Below are 15,659 nucleotides of genomic sequence, written 5' to 3' on the forward strand. Positions count from 1 at the left end.
AAAGTTAAGCGACTTTGGGGGGGATTTTACCACTCGGCTTGATCCATATATTCAGACCCACAAGTCAGTTACCAGCGCGAACCTACAAAGCAAGCCGTAAAAGGAAGTGACGAAACTCGGGCCTTCGTGCGGTGGTGATCGTTTCTCGAGACTCATTTGTCGTCGATCCACGTGTTAAGATCAATCTGATTGATCATGCACTGGCATGCTCTGCTTACTGAACCAACAGCGGTTCCCCGGACGGCTGTAAATCATTTGAAACTTCAAGCGCTTGAAATTTAAGCGGCCGACAGCGGAGCGCTTTCTTTGTCAGGTACGCGCCGGAGAGACGGTATAGTCACTCCGAATCCGCACTATACGACATGCTAGTAGACCCGGTAATATGTCTTTTTGGGTGCCGAAACCTGTATACAGAAGCCGTACGTTGGATTGCATCATCGTCGCGGTCCGTACTCGGACTCTCGAAGCCTCGAAGCTACTCGACTGGCCTGGAAGATTCACAACAACAGGGCTAGGTTATATCACGCAATCCCCAACCTCCCAGATAGTAAGTACGATCCAGTATCATTTGCTTACGAGCATTTTAAAAATTTCGAGTCGAGATCCTCTTCGAGGACGTTCTAAGCTGTTATTCTTGGACAAAGATAAATCTGCTGGAGCAAAGAGTCTCCAATGATTCGGAGTTTTTATTTTATTTTAATTTTCGGAATGCAGAGAACACTCCCCGATTCATGATGTATACTGTACTAAAAAAGTTTTAATAAAACGGCGACTTTGGGTGAGGGTTACACCTTTGGCTCCGAGCTCGTATATTCGGGGAAATTTCGGGTTGAAAGGAAGAATGGTGCATGCGGAAGTGAAAGGAATAATTTTAAGGGCTAACAAAGCCTGAGGGGAGACAAGAGAGTGGGGAAAGGAACCGGCCAGGACACGAAGCTGAGTCGATGCGCCAGTTAGGTCTTGATCTTAGGACCAGGAAGGGGCGACCCCCGCTCTTCTTGGGAGAGCAAGGGGCATTTGCCAGGCTTATTCGGAGTTTTCACATGTAGTAGCCCAAAATGTAAGCCTCCACTCGTGCACTGCTACCCAAAAATATTTGACATTGGAAACAAGCGCTAACCCTGGGCTCGAAGTATGAAAAAACCCTCTTGGACATTCCTTCTAGCGGCCTATTAATCCCTACTGCGGTAGTAGCGCCTGACTATTGTAATTCCGAATTTAGCTGCGGCCTTCATGAAGACCGAGTCGTGGGGTTTCCATTTCAGCTTTTGGGCACCATATGTGTCCTTGAAAGTCGGGCCCGTGGCCATAGCACCGCCAGATAAGCTATCTTGTGGGTTCGAAGTGTTCAAAGTTGGTGCGCATGCATGAGGGTGGAACGCCACATTCCCTACTAAACAGCTGCGGATCCAAGAGGTAGGATTAGATAATGGATTCCTCTTGACCCTCAACACTGCGCAGTACTGTACAGTACGCAATCTTATCGAATTCGAATTCGAATATCCGTAACCACCGCAAAGAAGTTTAGCGATCTTCAAAATCAATTAAATTGAAGGTTATGCGTAGACCCACTTGGGGAGTGATTCAATGAAATGAAATTCCCAGCTTCGCTTGCGCACACCGGCCTTTCAGATCGAAAAAGAAGGTGAGTCAAGTGATGAACTTTTGACAGCAATGACGCAGGGTGTTATTGCGAAATAATGTTGCAAATGGTGATCCAGGTATATGTCAGGGACCAACCGCCGCCGAGTAAAAAAAAAGGCGGTCATCGTCCCTCCACAATGGGGATTCATAAAAAAAAAGAGGTTCCATTCACGGGTTCCCAATGTCCGTGGAAATACATGGCTCAGAAGTTAACGTACTAGTCCAGGGCGGGCATTGGGTTCCACCAGCATGGAATAGATACTCCAAAAAGTTTCGCCACTACGACAGTCAACAAACGGCCTTTCCGCTCTTATGGAGGTGCTGGCAAATTAGACAATGGAAACCATTAACAATTCAATGAGCTTCTTCTGTCTCCGAAAAGACCATAACTGAAACAAAAGAAGAACGAAACAAAGGACAAATGCCAACGAAGAACGGAAAGTCGGACAATTAGCCATGAGAGAACCTAGGTCATATGAACAAACCTAACAAACAACTTAATTGGGGTATGTGGGTAACGTAACACCGACTACTAAAAGGCTATACCCAAAAACAAACGCCTCGTTTTTCTACTATGCAGTATTGAGTTCCAACTTCCATACCAGAACTGGGTCCTTGGCCCTAGTTGAATCGGACCGAGTCGACTCTTACTTTAGAAAACAATAACTTTTCGGATTAGTGACTTTGCTTTATCACAGAAGGAGTTAGTGATCTACCTTGCAATTAAGCATTACTTAGTGGTAGAGGGTTATGCGCTTCCTCGTAGTCGCTCGTTGACTTTTCTTAAAGAACAATGACTTTATCGTATCAGTAAATTTGCTTTATCACAGAAGGAGATAGTCGACTACAATTATGACAAGAGTTATGCGCATCCCCGCAGTCAACTCGTCGACTATCTCAAACGCACCATGAATGACTGAATGCCCATAACTTTCTAAACTTACACACATATACAAAACCCGTCCGAAACGAACCACTCTCCACTCATACTACACTCGATTAGATTTCATTTCATGTAATTTCATATACAATACTATTACTCGACCCCAACACCAAGGACTCAGAAGGAAGGGGGCGTTGAAGGTCCAGGTGGAGTGGAGAGAGGTGAACATGATGTGCCTGAAAAGACTTGGGGGGTGCCACTTGAGCATCCCAAAGACCAAAAAACGTTCTAGATTTCTAGATTTCCCAATACATTACAAATACAATAACTCAAAGCTCGAGGCAAGTAGTTCCCCAAAATTAAGTCTGAACTCGGGTAAAAAGAACCATGACCACTATGACCAGTTGTGTACATACATAAACACAGCATCCAAAGATTTCATAAGTAAAACCTTTTTACCACTGATTCACATAAGAGACCGTCGGCCGAGGGCGTGGCGTGTACACTATAACACTGACACAGTAGTACTCCCCATTGATTTTAATTTAACAAACCCGACATCTCGGGAACTGTTTAACGAGCGATATGAATTTTTTCATATAGCCAAACTCCTCTTTTCATAGAAGCCTCACCCAACCTCATCTTGACCAAATCACACACACATAGAGAGAGAGAGAGCGCGCGTCAGTAAGATCTCCCAACGCATATCGAACTATTGAGATAACAAGAAACCGAGTCTGTCATTGAGATTGTATCTGCCTGGTCATATCTGCACTGCATTCCCTTACAATCGAGTCTTTACTGACGAGATATCGAAAAATTTATTCAAGCAATCTTAATATTTCCGTTATCACACAAAAAGTTTGAGATCCATAATAAACCGTATATGAATGCTATAGAAAAAAGTGCTGTATATGTAAATTGGCACACCGAATTTATAGAGAAGGTTTGGTATCGGGGAATAATAAAAAAGGCATGGGTGGTCTCTGTCTAATCACCGGAGGTATCTTTGAGGGATAGTAGTACAACAGCCTCCTCGAACAAGGAAGAATAATGATAAGAAAAGAAGAAGAAAAGGCCAGTATAAAGCAGTAATGGCAATTTGGAAGAAAGAAAATAAATAAACATTTTGAAATCCACCGCACAGCGAAGTGAAAAACATGTCCACATAGCGAGTCCACGTAAAAAAAAAACGAAAAACAAAACAAGAACAAAACGTAGGGAAATAGAATCCAAGAAAGCTGTAGGAAGTGCAGGGGGTGGGGTGATGATACAGGATACGAGAGCCCATGATAGTACAATCGAATTTTCTTGATGTTATAGATAAATAGGTAGCAACTATATATAGCATGGGTGTCCAGAGTTGGCGAGCATATGGGAAGGGATACCGACGCCGATATAATTTTTGGGATCTCGCAGGAGCAGAACCAATAAATATGGATGAAAGCCTCCAGCCTACGATGCTACAGGAGTAGGAACGGGGGTACTCAGGATTCCACTAGGGGCTTCTGTCCAAGGTCCCGAGACTGTTGTCACGGTATCATGATGGTAATATTCCGGCGACTGGACACCAGCGTTGGGACTAGTCGCTGGAGGGGAGTAATAACCTGGCGACGAATGGCCAGAGTGAGGGGTTGAGGGAGCAAGAGAGGGCGTCGATGGTTGGTGGGATTGTTGGAGGGAGGCAATGTCTGACAATGGGGCATTCGGCAAGCGAATACCTCCGTCATGCGGGGGAGAGTGGGAATCGCGAGAAAGAGGGAAAGTCTGGACATTAGGGGAGTTGAAGGAGGTGGGAGGGTTGGAGCCTGAATAGATGGAGACTACTTTTATCAGTATGAGAATAAACAGTATCTGCCAAAGTAAACTCACCATTGTCATCCCAGTCGCTGGCGCCACTCCCTGAGTGGACAGAGCCAGAAGAGGATGAGACAGAGGAGCGCCGCGTGAGGCCGGGTTCACGAGGTTCTTTCTTCACGATGGGACTTAGCTTCGCTTTGGGGCTGGCGGTTCCTTTAGATTGTTTTCGGGGCTTGTGGCCAGCGCGGAGCTCGTCAAAGCGAAGAGGGCGCGGTCTCAGGTGAGTGCGCTCATAGAGCCCGCATTTGTTGCAGACGATTTTTCCGGGATTAAGAGTAGAGCGACGCCACGAGGGGGGCTCCGTGGTATGGCAGTTGAAGCAGCGGCGACGAAGGTATTGAGTCTCTTTCGAAGCTGCATCATCAGTATGCTGGACATGTAGTCCACTGTGGGGAGGCACGAAAGGGACACCCATGAGGCCACCAGATGATTGGGGACGGTAGAAGGAATGGGAGGGAACCATTAGCGTGCCAGGATCCTCCAACTTGATATTAGAGGCATCGTGGTAAGCGGCGGGGAGGTAAGTTTCGGATGGGATTGGGGCAGGCTCAGCAGTCAAGTTGAGCTGCTCGGAATAAAGGGGGCCGTTGCGCTGATAGTGATGGGATTGCTGGATGAAAGGGGGATATTGTTGGGTAGGCAGGCCATCGTCGCGGTCGTAGCGAACAGTGGGAAAGGTATTGCGTCGCATCATCTGGTAGTCGTGCGGACGCGACGATAACTGCTGTTGGTGGACAGGATGAGTCACAAAGTGATCGGGATAGACGTCCGAAGCAGGAGGCTGTTGCTCGTCATAGAGTTCCTGCAAAAGGGAACCACGCTGAGAATTGAAAAAGGTGGGGTGGGTCCAGTACTGGCCCTCTGGATGGGAGTCGTCGGGGTGGGTGAAGATGTTGCGGACGGTGTCGTCGACGTTTGCCTTGCAGTAGTGCATGTCAGTGGGGAGAGGCTCTGGGGTGTGGGGAGCGGAGCTGTCGGAGTAGGAGGCGTAGGGGTCGAAGGTGGCAGAGTCCATGGCTGGCAGGGAGTTTTGTGGCGAGAACGGCAGGTTATGAACACTTTTTCTACCAAGGGTCTCCTCTCCCGATATGGCCGCGAACCGGCTCAGATCGGCCTTGCGCGCTTCGCTGAGATCGACCAATCAGAGCGCCAGCCACAGTTCGCCAGCTAAACCCCCGCCCGCACAGCCCGTTCTCCTTCCCACCGTCCCACTTCACCACTCGCCGCCAGTCCCCCCGGCCACCCCCGCCCCTCGTGCACCCCTCCAAACACAGCAACACCGACAAACACGCCATCCACGCCGTCGGGTCTCGGAACACCGCGTACTCGATCGATCTGGCGCTGCTCTTCTCTTCTCTTTCCCACACGACATCCGTCCTCGTCTCACTTGTTTCTCGCTCTTCCATCCGCGGGCCTCCAGCTGCACTGCCTCTCTCGCTGCACCATCTCACCGCACTCATAACCCACTCGCAGTCACCGACGTCAACCCACAAGTGTCACCTAGACTGCATTTCTTCCATTTCCAGGTATCCCTCCGTGGGAACACAATTCAATGATAATAGCCTCGTGTTTCTAACGGCACTAGTTCAAAAAAACAGCCGCAAAGCAGGGCTGAACGACCCAACACTTGGTCACCTCTATACAAAATATGGCCCATTCCCTTAATCCAATGGATATAGTGTGCCCGAGTCTGTTTATAGCTTATCAAGCTATGCTCTTCGTCGTGAATTCAATCGTAGTAAATCTTCCTTTTGCCCAAGGCATAGTCGACAATTCTTCAACCCTTCGGCTGGGATGATTCTCCGCTGAACATAATTCTCAACAAACACTGGTCATTTGACCCATTTACGGATCCAATCCAGAGTAGCGTCACATCCTACGATCGTCTTTTCCCATTTCTCACCCACCTCAGCTCCCTTTGCACATACATCCATGTAGGCCTATTAGATCCCTAGTGCCGTCTTCATACCGCCACTCCGAGTTATCAGGCAATTTCCAAGAATGTACCTTTCTGGAAATCGGGGGATCCTTCGCAGAGAAGACGCCTTTGCAGCGGAACTGAGTCTGTACCTCAGTTGACTAATTTACCTGCGAAAAAAAAAATTTTGACTTGCTCGTGTCACGTAAAAAAACGAGGAGAGATCTCGCTCATACCGTCGCGGGATACCTTCCATCAAACGACGCCCAAGAACCAGGTAACCCCCAGACCACAATTATTTATACGACGATGCATTCTCATTAGGGGTCTATGTAGACTACAACCGTCGTCTCGTATTGACGAGCATACGGCTGTATTCCTTCCCACCTTCAGGTTCTACTCTTTCTGTGTTTTTTCTAATTTTTTTTTTTTTTTGTTGTCTAGACTAAAATGGAAATCGTCGCACGTTACAAGAAAAAAAACTTCCGCGACCGCCCAAAGGGTCACCATAAGGAGAAAAGAAGGCCCAATCTCGATCAAAAAGCGAGTAGGGGGAACTAAACACCGATGACCCGGTCCAAAATTGGAAACCAGAAATGGCCCACTCATCCATTTTGACGTTGTGCCTATGTATGTACTTGTTACAACGACATACTCGCTTCAATGAAAATGTTTTGCTATGAACTTATTATAAAGACGCACATGCGAATGTGCGGAGGGCGCACGTGGGACGCGGATGTTCTTGAGGTTCTCTCTGCGCGACTAAGTGCCGAACCTTAAAAATAAAAAAATTCCCTTTTGAAGGGGGATAAATAATTAGAGCAAGTCGGCTTCGTCGGGATGAACCGAGAATTCTTTTCTTTCTCTCTCTTTCCGATTTGAATGACTTGCGTCATGGCGTGACGGTTCTAATAGTACACAACAAAAGAAGAGGTTGCATGGACAAGCGAGCGAGACGAAATATAAAAACAACAGTAGGTTATAAACTCTTTTTATAACTAACTCAAGCGAAAAAGCTTCGTGCCTGGAACAAATGTGGAAACGTCGCTTTTCAGGATTATTCAAATTGCCATTGCATTTATTTTTCTCTCTTCAAAAAAAAAATTCCCCGCTCCCGTCGCTTCGTCGGGAATCCTTTCTTTTACAGGTTTTACTTACTTATTAGAAATCGGGGATATAACATGGGAAGAATAGAACATCCAAAAAGAAAAAAAACTGAACAGTGAACATGTGGGTAAAAGGGAATCCGCAAGTGGGGTCATTCACCCCCTTTTTTTCGTTCACTTCACTTTCCCTGTCAACTTTTCCTTTTCCCCGGATTCATATAGATGCCGGGGGCGAGGGAGATTCGGATGGCTCTTGGATGGCTCTTTGGGATCTTGGAATTAAAAAGGAACTCGGTAAACGTTTGTCATTACTTTTTTTAACAATTCAAATGGGCCCTTATTCTTACTGTACCAACTGAGTTTAAGTAGCATTGCCTTATTTTGCTTCAGTTGAAAAGTCCGCCGCTAACCAAACTCATTCGTATAAAGAGATAATCCAAAGCTTAGCCATCAACACATCATGCATTGCAGCCTCACAAGAAAAAGAAGAAAAACCGATCTCTCGTTCGATACAGTATTCCCTTTTTTCAGGTTCTTGGGATTTATTGTTCGAGACCTTGTGCCAACGGCTCCTTCCGAGCTCCCTACTCAGATCCGTATATAATAATTTCAAAATACCTCATGTCAAAAGACCCCGTTTATGAGATGTTCGTCCCTAGATCGTGCCTTTTTTCAGCTGTCAGCTGGCGCTCTCTGGGTTTATCCTCCCTGTCATATGTACTTACTTGTCCTCAGTTGACAGTTGTAGTGTATCATATCTGGAGAAACATTACACCAACTCGGTTGCGCTCTCACCTAAAATTTTTCGAAGCTGAGTGTACGACTTTTTAAATTTCTTACTGTCCTGGTACTATCAGTGCTTGAAAATAAAATAGACCTGACATTCCACAAGAACAGGCAGTGTGTTTCATGAAGGGGTGCTTCTTGTCTTGGGGTCTAAGTAAGCATACCCTGAACATGAATATAAAGGGGAAAGAAACAAAATGACGAAAAGGGAGTACAGCGAACACGTCCTTATAAAGATCTATATACCCAATATATACCATATCCCGCTCATTTCTCCGTCTTAAGCCGCGGACCCGTAAAATAGACGTCTTGGACAGGGTCGTGGAGATAGCGTGATGGATCCATGACGCGCCCTTTCCATTCATTCTATACCTCCTTGTATTGACGGATCTACCGCGCGACATCGTAAAAGGGTATAATGACTGAACCTTGTATATGAGTTCAACCCATAACCGAACCCTAAAGAACCCTCTAAAGTATGATGGCTAGCGGATAGAAGTTTACACACACCACCTTCCCTCTATTTTAAACAACGCGCTTGAACCCGAAAGTTGTTTTGGAAAAGCCTGTAACCCAGTTCGGAGTTCAACCTCCGAGTACATATCCCAACTATGGGGACCTGCGGTTTGCGGTTAGCAGATGTAACCAAACGAGAATTTTTTGACATTTTCTGCTCAGAAATAGCGTAAGGTAGGAAATGAAACGCACGACCCATAGATTCGTACCATCACGAGAAGAGGCAGGGACCAAATACCATCAGCATTCACGACAAACCAAAATAAAACGTGAGCGGGCATACACATGCTCTGACCGCTGTCCAATGAGATGCTCCATCCATATCTTTTTTTTTTTCATTTTAATGAGCATCGAACACTCCTAGACGCCACTGTCCATCTGCATTCGTATCGGCCGCCTGTACATGCAAAAATACTTACAATGTTCTGCAGTCATGGTTTCAGTGACGCTTCGCGAACCTATGCACATCGTGAGTCACGTAATTGCAGTGACTTGGAACTCCATGGGGCGCTCGCAGTCATAGCCAATGAAAATAAAGGAACTCCAGCATGACAAAAATAGAATCATTCTTGGGTCTTCCTCTTTTGTGTCCTTGTTCCCCTCAACCATACGTATGCCTTTGCCTTCTAGCTCGTGTCTGCGCTCCGCAATTCATGCGCGCTCCCGTTGACGTGCTTGAGTATCGGACAATGGGACCACCAATAGCGTATGTTGAATGCTGAGTGTTGAGTCCGTCCTTTTCGAAGGTTCCTGACGGTTCTGCTGCTTCGATGACGCACGTATCCATCCTTCTTCAACCCGAGCCCCAGGCCAAATATCCCAAAAGGATGATATGGATAGCTATGAGCCTTTTGTCATCTTGCGACATTCTCGATAGCCCGGTACCGCCCTTTGACTTATAAATATATTAATGTGAGGTGTCGTCCACCATCGTGTTCGAGAAGAGGTTTAGTAGTAGCCCGGTATCTCTTTAGAAAGCCTGTGGAGGACTCCCTCGGTTTGAAACACGGAGATAGTGTGAGAGGTGCAGTATATTTGGATGAACGATGCTAATACAAGAACAGGACTCACCACGTTACATGGTGACATTTATCCACTTCCCACTTATTGAGCTAACTCGTTTTTTCAGCTGAACCATACTGTTCTTTGTGGGCGCGGCACTGATTAGCCATCTTTAATGATATTCGTAGCGGATCTGTGCTTTAATTAAGGAACCCAGACACTGCTTTTCTTTCGAAGATCGAGAGGATGATGGATGTACGTCCAGGAGAGTGACTGAAAATGCGAACAGTGGTTCACGATCAAGAGGAAGAGTTAAGGTTCATGTTTGAAGTAAGGCCGAAGGGGCCTGCCAGTACAGTCGTGAGATTGATGCCATGGAACCGCCACACGGGAGAAATTTGTGACGATGTTCTGTATGTGAAGTGGCATCAGATCAAATAGCTGTGAGCTTGCATCCGCTCCAACTACGATTGAAAGGCCGGTAGGAAGCTTCTTGGGCGACTGATGTGTTTACAAGGACATTATTGGCCGCTCTGTGTAAGATTCCGACGAAGTCGCCAGTAGGCCCAGTGCAGGTCTTCGATGAATCCCGTGGTATGCCTGTCGGAGGATAAAAGATTATTTATCGATCCCTCCGACGTCGGTGATTAAGCGAATAGTATTCACAATCGGCCCAGTTGATGGTTATCTTCGGTGCCATTGCTTTGTATCTGAGAAAAGTCGCCAAGCGCATTTACTTTGGCAGGCATCTTCCCACCCTACCGGCTTCACAGGCTTCGTGTTTCAGAGGTCGCCTGAGTATGATGGGCACTTCGATAGCAAGTCAACATTTCAGTTTTAATCTTCACCCAGACTTCCACTGTCCGGCTTTGTTCTGCCTTCTCTCGCTCTGTCAGGATAACATTTGTTTCACGTCGTTCCTGAAATTGAATTCAACCACGAGTCATTTATACTGCATCGCTCGAATAAGAATCGCGGTCGCCGTAGCAGCCAGGGTCCTATGCGTCCACTATTAGTGTTGCTGCGCTTTATCACCGTCTCCTCTGTCATCAAAAAGTGAATGCGCCACTTCAGATAAATAACTGTGTGGAGCCCAAGAGAACTGCATGTACTGACATCTGTGTGGAGAAAAAGAGTCTAACGGCCTGTCAGTGGACATGTCAGTGGCTCCCTTATTTCCGTGAATCCGATAACGAAATCTACCGTATGTGTTTTAGAGGCATCCCGACTTCTATCCTAGGATGTTCCCGTTCAAGGCGATATCCTGTCCCGGACGAGTGTTCGCTTTTATTTTTCTCGCTTGTCTCGTGCAGAAAGACTCGACGGGACAATAAGTTCCAGTGAAATATTTGAACGGTTCAACAGTTTTCAGATTAGATTGGCGTTTCAAGCAGGGTTGCATAACGAAATGTGACACGGATTTATAAAGGGTTTCATTTGACGTCAGGAAATTGTACTTGACCCGTGCGATGTAATCACCGAAAACCTCTTGACGCGATCAACTGAGAAATGCTAACATAATTGAGTTTTGTCATTCGCTGTATTTTGGCCGGGCCGGGGAAGGGCCGGGAAGATAAATTCGACATGTGTGGACCAGAATAGTTCTCTTTGTTCACGTAACTACGTTGACTTGCTAACTGGGTGCAATTGCTTGTGACCTCGTGGGAAGTGCTTGTGAAAGAGGCTTGGCCCCAGCTTGGCCCAGTGAAGATGTAGTTTTTGAAAATTGTCAATGGTCTCTTGTTGTGGTCGTTCGAGCTTCAAAGTCCAGGGACAGGGACAGAGCCAGAACAAAGCAGTGGGAACAGCAGTTCTGCCTGCCTGAGCATCGATGGAGGTTGGGTGTCCAATTTGGGCCTCACGTGGAGTGATATAGCTGTAACCCGAGTATGCCAAATTCACCCCAGAACGCCCACTGGTGATAAAACGAGACAAAGACACTTGACACGCCGGAAAGTACCAGAAGAGCAGATTGTTTTCCTGGGTTCACCTTTAATAAGGAAGGCCAGTGCTACCATCTTGGTCGACAGGAGTCCAGGGTTGGTAGTCTTTGCGAAAAAAGAGTCAGTTGGAGGGATACATAGAGTAAGGAATTGTGATCTGGGATACCATGCAGGGCCGAGGAGACACCAACTCAGTGCTGAGCGTCTGAATGGTCTACTAAGCAGAAACTCGTAGGAGGAGGCTGGAGGGAGCAATAGCAACTCGGACTTTCATCGACTGGGCATGGGCACGAGATGTTTCACGTGATTAGGAATATGCTTCGCCCTCTGTCACTGCTAACTGCCCGTTGTCCGATAGTTTAGTGGTTGCAAGACCAGGCAAACAATGTCATTCGAGTATGCACCGGTGACGAAAGGTCTGTCAATTCTTATATTCTTTAGCACATACATATCCAGCTCATGTTCTCTGAAGCGATGATGATGGGTTCAGCCCTTTCGTCTTTCTTTGTGGGTTTGTTTGATGTGAAGCACTATTTTCACCTCCAAGTCAGCATTTCTACATTTACGAAATAGTAATTTCCTCTAAATCATCTATCCAGTTGGTGCCACACATTTCTCGACATCACCAGGTGAGAGATATCATACCTCTGTGTCACTGCTGTCCCTTAATCCTAACAGTGTCATGCGATATAGTACTGGCGACTCGTGACGCAATATCTGGCGTTTCAAAACTCTAGCGATCTCTTTCTCGCAGGATTATTGCTATATAATGTTGGAATTCACATTGAAAGGCGATTTGGAAGTGTGAAGTTTGCAGTAAGTGTTTATACCGCGTTCATACCTTTCGTTGACCTCTAAACCTTGATTTGTCGTTTAACCCAGTCTTTTGTCGTCGTGACTATTCTTCTTTCTGCTCTTTCAGAGTTCCTGGCTTTACTTGCTCTGAATCCCTTGGGGTTGAATTACATCCCTACCGGTGTCCCAGTGGTCGTCTACAGTACTCTCTACCAACATTCAAGGCTGGTTCCTTCTGCATACCAATTCCGGATATTCGGTGTTAAACTCAGCAACAAAAGTCTCAACTATCTGTTAGCCTTTCAGGTCTGTGGTATCCACCTCTTTAAGTGCTCAGTTTACTAAAATTTATTCATCAGCTCGCTATCAGTAGTCTGCCAGGATCTCTTGCTGTGGCTATTATCGGCGTCATTGTAGGTCAGCTCTACCGATCCGAAATCGCCAATTTCAACACATATCGTCTTCCCATGTCCGTTGTGACATTTTCGAGACGGTTTCTGCTTCCACTCATTGGTTCACTTCGTGGTCCTCGACGGTTGACACGAGCTTTTCCTGACGACGCACGCGCAGCTGGTGTACAACAGGCTGGGCTAGCTGCACTAGGCAACGACGAAGTCATTACTACTTCCAGAAGGAATGATCAGGCTCAGGCGAATCTCACCAGATCCCGGAACAGTGACGGTGGCCCCGGCGTATCAGATGGCAGTCCTGGTGCCGGGAGCTCGGTAATGAGGGAGTGGGTGGATGAGCTGACAGGAAGGACGGATCGCGCGAACTCAGGGATTCGTGTTCCTACTGAGTCAGAAATAAGCCAGCTCACAAATATGTTTCCCACTGTCGAACGAGAAGTTGTGGTGGGCGCCCTACAAGGAAGGTATGCGACATTTCAATTCTTTTCAGGCTCAGCTTCTATGTCTACATTTGACTCATTTTTATTTTCACCCAGCCCAAACATCGAAGGCGCAGTGGAAACTCTCCTGTCAGCTCGCAGCTAAACTCAAGATCATATGACACGTATCGAGCCACGCAAAGAGGCTATTGATAACTAATTTTAAGCGGCTGAATCTTGCTCATCCTCCTCCTCAACTCCATCCTCATTGTCGTTTTCGTTAGTGAAAGCTTCAGCGGGTACAGAGTACAGGCGAATGACGGGCTGTGATCACGTAGTCAGTCGGATTTCGGGAAAGATAATGGCCGCTGTACCTTGTTCGGGTCCTTCACCAATACGTATTTACCTTCAGGTAGCTTCATACACAGATCGGTGACAGTACGGACGATACCCCACCCGTTCGCCAAAGATACATTGAGCTGAGCTGCAAAATCGGTCGGTCGAATTGACGTCGTGCTCAAAATAACATGACGTGTGTTATCACGAGGGTTTGCCCGAGAAATATACCTGTAAGCGCATTTATATCAGTATGTCACAAGACATTGTAAAAAATGGTTCCGAGGGGATCAAAAGAAGTCAACAAATGAAACATATGTGGGTGTCATCGATCAAGGGGGTGAATTGATACGAAGAAGACGAAAATAAATGAGTAAGTGAGAAAACGAACCCAATCTTCAACAGATCGGCACCAGCAAGCACGCTTTGTACGGTCCATTTAGCTAGTTTGCAGCTGTTATTCTTCATTTCTGTGGCAACGACTGCCCCGCGTTGAGAATCCAGCTTAGAGCGCCAGTCGGGCGCGCCTCCTGCGCCCTGTGCTCTGGGATCAAATTCGTTTAGGGCACGGATAGTAACCAAGCCTTGGCCTTCGCGAGGATTGCCTTGACCGGGGGAATAAGCATCCACCTCTGTCCTCACACAGATTTTCAGATCCTCGTCTTCGGTGATACCAAGGTCGAAAAGCCTGTAACGATATCCGCAAGAAGCAAGAGGCTCAGCCTCATCGGGACCATAGAACGGGTTGGGCTGTGAAAAATCTACAGCTGGTGGAGGCGCATGCTCCGTGACCGTTTGGAACCCAAAATTTTGATTGATGTACGTGGCCTCCAATGATAGTGACATCGCTGAGTTGATAGAAGGGGTCTCAGGAACTGCCTTTTCAGTTGGGTTGTTTGGGTTCGCAGGGGTAGGATCCTGCGGTGGGTCGGCTGCATTTTCGTTCACTGTAATTGTGTCGAATGGACCGCCATCACGCTTATCGAGGAAGAGGTTGTTGCCTTCCCTGATTATGACAATGTCCCATGGATTTACAGATCTTGGGGCACACATCAGGGCGCTGAGTATCACATCAGTAGTATAGACAGTAGCAACATTTCTGCCAGCGAGCTGCAGAAGGTAATAAGCAGATCGTTCTTTCTAATTTGGGCAGACGGATGCACCTGTTGGATGATAGGATCATCGGAAGTTGTTGGATTGTACTTCATGCGGTCGAGAGGTTGTAACGGTCTCTCGGTTTTCGTGGTGACACGGTCATACGACTTCTCATACGCAAATAAACGGCCATAGTTCTCCCTGAAAAGTGAAGAGTTGCATTACGACTCGGTCAGTATGTGAACGGAAGGGTGGCTTACAATTCTTCGGGTTCGTCAACTTCCAAACGTAACTTGGACAATCTATGGAATTCGATCTCTTCAAGCATCGACCATTGTGGTGAGATAACCACCGATGATTCGCGGGTGCGATTATTCTGGAAATGGCAATTAGTTTCTTACTCGATTTTGACCGACATCTTGGAAGTACAGACCTTGTCCCAATCTCTCCATCCTCGTCGTCCGCCACCGCGTTGATTAGCGCCACCTCTAGCATTAGCACCTCCCCGTGCACCTCTGACGGAACCCCTGACGGAATATGCCGCTGAAGTACGAGATGCACCGCGTCCTCTGGTGAATGGTCCGCCGCGACGGGGTGCAGTGGTTTTGTTGTCCACGAGAGAAAATGATGCTTCGTCCTCGACATGGAAATAGGCAAAGGCGCTTGCAGTGCCACTACCAAATGCTTGATTCCCATCCCTCCTTCGTCCGCCGAGACCGACGGGACGTGTAGCTTGTGTGGATGGGAGACCCACCGCCGTTTGGCGGGTATCAGTTGAGAGATCGTTCCAGTCTGCAAAGCGACCTAATTTGTCGGATTTTGAATAGGGAGCATAGGGTATATCTTTGAATTTGAACTGGTCCGGGAGGTTGGAGGCAGAAGGACCCCAGCCGCCGTCTGGATTATCGTGAATGGGTGGAAGGGTGAATGAAGGCATTGAGAGGCA

At 47.1% G+C, this 15,659-nt stretch overlaps 5 protein-coding genes across 5 annotated transcripts; 2 read left to right on the top strand and 3 right to left on the bottom strand.

The window, feature by feature from the left end:
- Positions 1-3,718: 3,718 nt before the first annotated feature.
- AGABI2DRAFT_195724 (hypothetical protein) lies at positions 3,719-5,432 on the bottom strand. The gene is made up of 2 exons (XM_006456650.1): positions 4,400-5,432; positions 3,719-4,350 (listed from the first exon to the last, which is right to left on the bottom strand). The coding sequence occupies exons 1-2, from the start codon at positions 5,400-5,402 to the stop codon at positions 3,983-3,985; spliced, it is 1,371 nt and encodes a 456-aa protein (XP_006456713.1). The 5' UTR covers positions 5,403-5,432; the 3' UTR covers positions 3,719-3,982.
- A 43-nt stretch (positions 5,433-5,475) lies between these two features.
- AGABI2DRAFT_122607 (hypothetical protein) lies at positions 5,476-5,943 on the top strand (the record flags this gene model as incomplete). Its single annotated transcript, XM_006456651.1, has 1 exon — positions 5,476-5,943. The coding sequence occupies one exon, from the start codon at positions 5,476-5,478 to the stop codon at positions 5,941-5,943; it is 468 nt and encodes a 155-aa protein (XP_006456714.1).
- Positions 5,944-9,276: 3,333 nt separating this feature from the next.
- Positions 9,277-9,553, bottom strand: AGABI2DRAFT_195725 (hypothetical protein; the record flags this gene model as incomplete). Its single annotated transcript, XM_006456652.1, has 1 exon — positions 9,277-9,553. A coding segment is annotated over one exon (214 nt), but the record flags the coding sequence as incomplete, so codon positions are not given.
- A 2,570-nt stretch (positions 9,554-12,123) lies between these two features.
- AGABI2DRAFT_52924 (hypothetical protein) lies at positions 12,124-13,328 on the top strand (the record flags this gene model as incomplete). The annotated part of the gene is made up of 5 exons (XM_006456653.1): positions 12,124-12,204; positions 12,258-12,287; positions 12,352-12,474; positions 12,541-12,759; positions 12,813-13,328. Coding segments are annotated over 5 exons (969 nt in total), but the record flags the coding sequence as incomplete, so codon positions are not given.
- On the bottom strand, positions 13,321-15,650 carry AGABI2DRAFT_228788 (hypothetical protein; the record flags this gene model as incomplete). Its single annotated transcript, XM_006456654.1, has 6 exons — positions 13,321-13,606; positions 13,657-13,849; positions 14,010-14,728; positions 14,782-14,914; positions 14,974-15,089; positions 15,147-15,650. 6 exons carry the CDS (start codon positions 15,648-15,650, stop codon positions 13,505-13,507), a joined length of 1,767 nt encoding a protein of 588 aa, XP_006456717.1. The 3' UTR covers positions 13,321-13,504.
- Between the last annotated feature and the right edge of the window lie 9 nt (positions 15,651-15,659).

Source organism: Agaricus bisporus (assembly GCF_000300575.1).
Source record: "Agaricus bisporus var. bisporus H97 unplaced genomic scaffold AGABI2scaffold_14, whole genome shotgun sequence".
NCBI classification, from domain to species: domain Eukaryota; kingdom Fungi; phylum Basidiomycota; class Agaricomycetes; order Agaricales; family Agaricaceae; genus Agaricus; species Agaricus bisporus.